General features: G+C 47.0%; 1 protein-coding gene across 1 annotated transcript; it reads right to left on the reverse strand.

Moving 5' to 3' along the window:
• Positions 1-446: 446 nt before the first annotated feature.
• Positions 447-1160, reverse strand: N7446_012476 (uncharacterized protein; the record flags this gene model as incomplete). The annotated part of the gene is made up of 1 exon (XM_058521218.1): positions 447-1160. One exon carries the CDS (start codon positions 1158-1160, stop codon positions 447-449), a length of 714 nt encoding a protein of 237 aa, XP_058366584.1.
• Positions 1161-5719: the final 4559 nt, after the last annotated feature.

Raw genomic sequence — 5719 nt, forward strand, 5'->3', positions numbered from 1 at the left:
GTCAATCTCAATAATCTATAAGGTGGTTGGTTGGTTGACCTGCCAAAAGCCACTCACGTCTACTGTCGTGAAATAGGAAGATATTACTACGGAAGCGAGGAAGAAGACTATCATGCCAGAATCTATACAAGCAGTACGAAAATTTCTAAAGCACTTCGTCTGTAAACTCTGCGGGTTGGAGATATATATACAGAATTCAGCCGATCCAAGGGGCACACGATCTCGGCGATCGCGGTACATTGTGATCCAGTAAAGAGGGTGGACACTACCGGTATCCAATAACGGGGATGTAACCTTTTCTATCAACAATGGACGGAATCCAAGGCAAGGAGCGATATGAGAGCTGATGATCAAATGTTTTGCTCCTGCCAGTTCATCCTGGTCCCAGTATTTGAGCGATCACCCAACTTTGTAGTCTGTCACATCGTCTCTGGAATCGATGAAGCTCATGCTGCATTTTGAAGTACTGCCAGCAAGACGATCCTCGAATAGGTGACGGCGCTGTAGACAAGGACTAAATGCATCACATAGAGACTGGGCCGCCAGCCATTCACCACCCCAATCCTCTCTAACGGACGAAGCAGATAGAATGAAGCGCCAAGAGAGTTGCCAATGGCGACTCGACTGAAGTGTACCGCCACTGCGGGTGGGTTTTGGAACGTCCCGGTCAGCGCATAAATGGTTGGTATGAGTGAAAGTAAGCCCAGTGAAATGCAGCTGTACGGAAACCGGCACTGAACCGCACAAACACTGAGATCGGAGACCACAAAGCCCACCAGGATGCCTACAGCAACAACGGTAAAGGCTGATAAGTATCCGAGTTGGAGGCAGGGTTCAGTGCGGAACAGCACAACCACCGAAGGAAGGGTGGCCGCCCAGATCAGGACTAAAGTGGCTCCAGACTCCAGCTTTTGCCACTCTTCCGCATCATTGCCCCCGAAAGCGTCTAGAAAGCGGTAGAAGAGGCTTGAGAAGCACCAGAATATCACACCTGCGCAAAAGGCTAGCATGGACAGGGAGTCCAGAATACCTCCGGGGGTGGAGGGGAAATGGAAGAGCAGGAAATGAATCACAAAAAGGTAAAAGTAAAACAATCCAAAGACATTAATTATGGTGAGGATTGCAAAATCATGCAGGGACTGCGCTTTTGGGTCAGCCATTTAGGTCGTGCGTCGCGTGCTTATTGGAGCGATGACTTGGGACAAGCTGGGCTTTTAAGCTGAGCAACAAGAGCAGGCAGCGGTTGAATTGGATATCGCTTCAGTCCGTGTATATTGCCTGGGACTTAACCAACGCAACCTAGTAAGAGAACATCATGATGACAAGTTAGACATCGTGTGCCGGTTAACAATGGCATTAACCAATTGCTTTTAGAAAAGGGTGGTTAAGAGAGGGTGGTAAATGGTGCCACCACGGAAGTTGGTCATGATTGAACACTAGTAGCCAATTCTGCGTGGACATCGTCTTTGTGGCGGTCGGCGATATGTTTTCTTGGTTTTACTGGCTTACCCTTAGTCTATCTCATGCCCATCACTTGACTGACAGATGAATTAAGCCACCATATTGAAATTATGAAATAATGGATACATCCTGATCTAAACATTTTTGTTAAGATGGTCGATTTTACAAAGCTGGCCAACATCGCCTGTAATAACCACCCTCAGCTCTACGGTTAGGCAGCCCTCCTCTTTCACTGCAGCTAGATTTTCGGGCTAATGCTGCGGACATCGAAAACTTGCGATTGCAAGGCCAGAGCATCCACCAAATTCTATCCAATTGGCTTTATGATTGCTCGACGGAAGTGTCGTCCAAAGGCCACATACGATGTTTGAGGTTTTGTGACTCTTTTTGGCGACGTCGCTTTCTCTAATTGAGAGAAGTCAATCAGCTGAGGGCGGCACTTGAAGGCCGAGAGCGGTTAGAATCGGGAGCGGTCAAAGTTACAATCGTCACAGCATAATGACTGATTTCGGTGTTCTACAGGCGTCATTCCGACGTCTTTGTTCACTGACCGGATAATCAATTGGAAAGAAATGATACATACATACTGTGAGATTCACTGATGTTTTATTTCTTGGCATGGGATGCCATGAGCAGGTACAATGCGATGAGGATCTGTCAGTATATCTCATATTCATCAGCTCCCTGGTGATGAACGCTAATTGAGAATATTGAAATTACACGATGAATTTACGGGGAATCATGTATGTCAAGGCCAACAAGGTGGTTTAGGTCTGATCTCTCTTCAATGAGAGAGAGATCCTAACGTATTTCACATGCGAGCCGCCCACCCCAAAACACCATAGTAAATGCGATAAATTACAGCTTTATATCTCAACAACCATGGCCTATGAGTATTTTTCTTCTTATCAGAATGTTTCTCAGGTGATATCTAGCCTCTTTATGGAGATTGGAGAACTTCTATGACTTCGTGATTGAGAGATATATATTTATAGCTCATAGCAGTGTAATTTTCAGTAATTTTTGAAATGAGGATAATATCGCTTTTTGATTTCCTTGAAATTGAAGCACGGTGCTAATACATCTTATCAATAGCTATCGGTAAGCAATGAAATATAATTAAGACGTGGCTGTTGAGATATAAGTGTAGAATATGTCGCATTTACTATGGTGTTTTGGGGTGGGCGGCTCGCTTGGGTGGGCGGCTCGCATGTGAAATACGTTATTTAATGGAGAGCATTTCTCCTGAACTATACTCTGTATGGTAGCTTCAATGCTGATCACTAGATTCATGCTCGGCGAGGCAGGCATGAAATGCCTGGAGATGCCTGGAGAAGCCATGAATCTCAACAGAGAAGATAAATATATTTTGTTGAGATTCCTGGGAATTGATAGGGACACTCCCACTTAGGGCTCCGAAAGGAATAAATGAATGCGAATATAGGGCATATTCATATTCGCACCCCGCGAATATGAATAAATGAATATCGTATTCGGGCGAATAAGCGCATTATTCATATTCGCATTCATATTATTCATATCATGCATTTTGCGCGCATTAATGGATCTTCCGTTTCCCCGGTTTTTGTATTACAGAAAAACACGTTTCCACTAGCCAACTTGTATTTCAAGTGCGATCACGGCCTCGGTCAAGCATAGTAGAAAATATTTCCCATGCAATCCATGTTCTGAAGTATATACCCTATATTGTAGGGCTCGGTAAGCTCTATATATTCTGCGTCATTATTTTTCGTGATTTTTTATAGGTAAATGTCTAGTTTTGGTGACCAACGGTTGCTACAGAAAGTCGAGCGAAATTATATATATCTACAAGTCGTCTTTCCACATCTTTGCTGCTCTAGTTAAATCGACTACCATAACTTCTCTTGTTCCCACTCGATCTACTCCAAAGTTTAGATTTATTATAACCATGACTATTGGCACGTAAAAACGCGTTTATCATGCCACCTTAACTCACTTCTCATGCAGGTTACAGATTGTTTACCATGAGAGTCGCGAGCGAGAAACCGCCGCGTGTAAAGAAAAGACCTATCAACTTTCCACTTTACTGGGATTGCATCAGGCGAAAGCACAGCTAGTGTTTCCCCATCATTGTTTCATTCTCACCGTTCATTTCCGACCCGCCATGCTATCAAGTATTGTCGAGTGATACTAAAGGTGTGCCCCGCCTCGCTCCCAGGTACCACTTGGACTACTAACACTGGGCAAATACAGAATGGCATCCTCACCTAACCCATTTGTGCGAAAGACGCGTGGTCTTCCGCGTCGCGACTACAATGCTCTGAACAATGGCACACCCTCCCTACTCCCTGAGCCATGGGAAGGAAATATTCGTGAAATAGAGAGCCCCTGCTCGCCAGCACCATCCGAGTTTACAGGAGGCGAAGAGGCGTCCCCATCCGTGCGGTCCTTACCCATTCCCAGGTCTTCGCCCGCACCGCTAGATCCCACGCTATCAGGGTTGACTAGCAGTCAGAGTAGCCCACCGCCTTACAAGAGACGAAAAGCCAAGTCATATTCTAGCTGGACCCTCGAGCATTTCTGGATCACAGAGCTAGACAACACCTGGCGTCGAAAGGGTGGGCCACCAAAGAAGGATCGGCTCTTAGTCTGTAGGCAGTGCAGTTGGTCATCCAGGGATTCGGCACGCTATGGCTCCACTTCGAATTTGTTGGCCCATCTCCAGGCTAAGCACCGCATCAGTTCCGGATCAGACATCACGTCATCGTCAACTATCGGAACGACCCTGGACAGTTTTTTGACACCTGCAAAAGAAAGGGCGGGCCTTGAACAAATGCTGATACAATGGGTTGTCCAAACGAGACAGCCGTTTACGGTAGTGGAGCATCCGGCATTTAGGGCACTTTTTGAAGCGACAGGGGCTATATTACCCATCAAGACGGCCGACACTCTCTTCAACAGGATCAAGGAGGAATTTCGCAAAAACCGGACTTGCGTGAAAGAAGAATTAGCCAGTAGTAGTCGCACGCTTGCGCTGTCTCTTGATGTTTGGACATCGGAGAATCAGATAGCGATCATGGGCATCATTGGCCATTGGATCTCACCCGAGTTTGAGAAGCGGGAAGAGCTTCTGGAGTTTACTGACATATGTGGACCGCACTCTGGGGAGAACCTTGCGGAAATTGTGATTAGAATGCTCGAGGAACTAGACGTCGCGCCAAAGCTCCTCACAATTACGGGGGATAATGCTGCCAACAATGGAACTCTCTGCGACAGTCTTCACGCCGAGCTTCTCAAGAACTATGACGATAATGACGACCAATTTCGCATCAGACCTCTTATGCGGTTTCGTGGACGGCAGAGCTTCATTCCTTGCCTTGCCCACGTCATAAATCTCATTTGCAGGGACGTACTCGCTTCCCTGAGGGCCGGCTCAGCTCGAGAGGCGAAGGCTATACTGGACGACATGGCCACACAAAGTAGCCCAACATTCACCTCTGCCCACAGCACGAAGGGAGCAATCATGAAGATCCGGCTGCTGACCCTATGGGTTGCCCGCAGTCCACAGCGCCGCCAAAATTGGAAAGATGTGTCACCAGCCAAGCAAGTGGGCTACGATGTTGACACTCGATGGAACTCAACCTATATCATGATAGCGGACGCCCTTCGGCTACAGAAGGAACTTGGACAATTTGTTCGGATGCATCCAGAAGTTCACGCCCTTCAACTAAACGAGAACGAATGGTCGATTCTTCAACAAGTAGCGAAGGTTCTTAAGCCATTCTGGGATCACACCAACTCCGTATCAAAATCTTGTCCCACGATTGTTGAGAGCTTGCCTATCTATTGGAGTCTAGACGACCTCCTTGACGAGGTTCAAAAAGCCGAAGGTGATTTTGAAGGTGTGGATACCGAGATCCGGGATGCGGTGGAAAGAGGAATCCAAAAGATGAACAAGTTTGCAAGGAAGATGGACACCAATCTTCTTTACTACGTGGCTTCCGTCCTAGACCCGCGTATTAAATCGTCTTTGATTGGATCGCAGATGAGCGAGCAAGATGCGGGACTGATCATCTCTCAAGTGCGGGAGTTCCTAAAGAGGGAGTATCCGCAGGAGTTGTCCATGTCGTGTGTAGTGGATCGCCCGCCGGGAATGTCCGAGACTATGTGGAGGACGCTGCGAAAAGTACAGCCATCACAGCGGACGCTTCTTTCAGACATTGATAGATATCTAGACGCGCCACCGGTGAGTTGGTCCCACCATATGATTGACGAT

The sequence above is a fragment of the Penicillium canescens genome, assembly GCF_028828765.1.
Source record: "Penicillium canescens strain IBT 15451 chromosome Unknown utg000010l_segment0_segment0, whole genome shotgun sequence".
NCBI classification, from domain to species: Eukaryota; Fungi; Ascomycota; class Eurotiomycetes; order Eurotiales; family Aspergillaceae; genus Penicillium; species Penicillium canescens.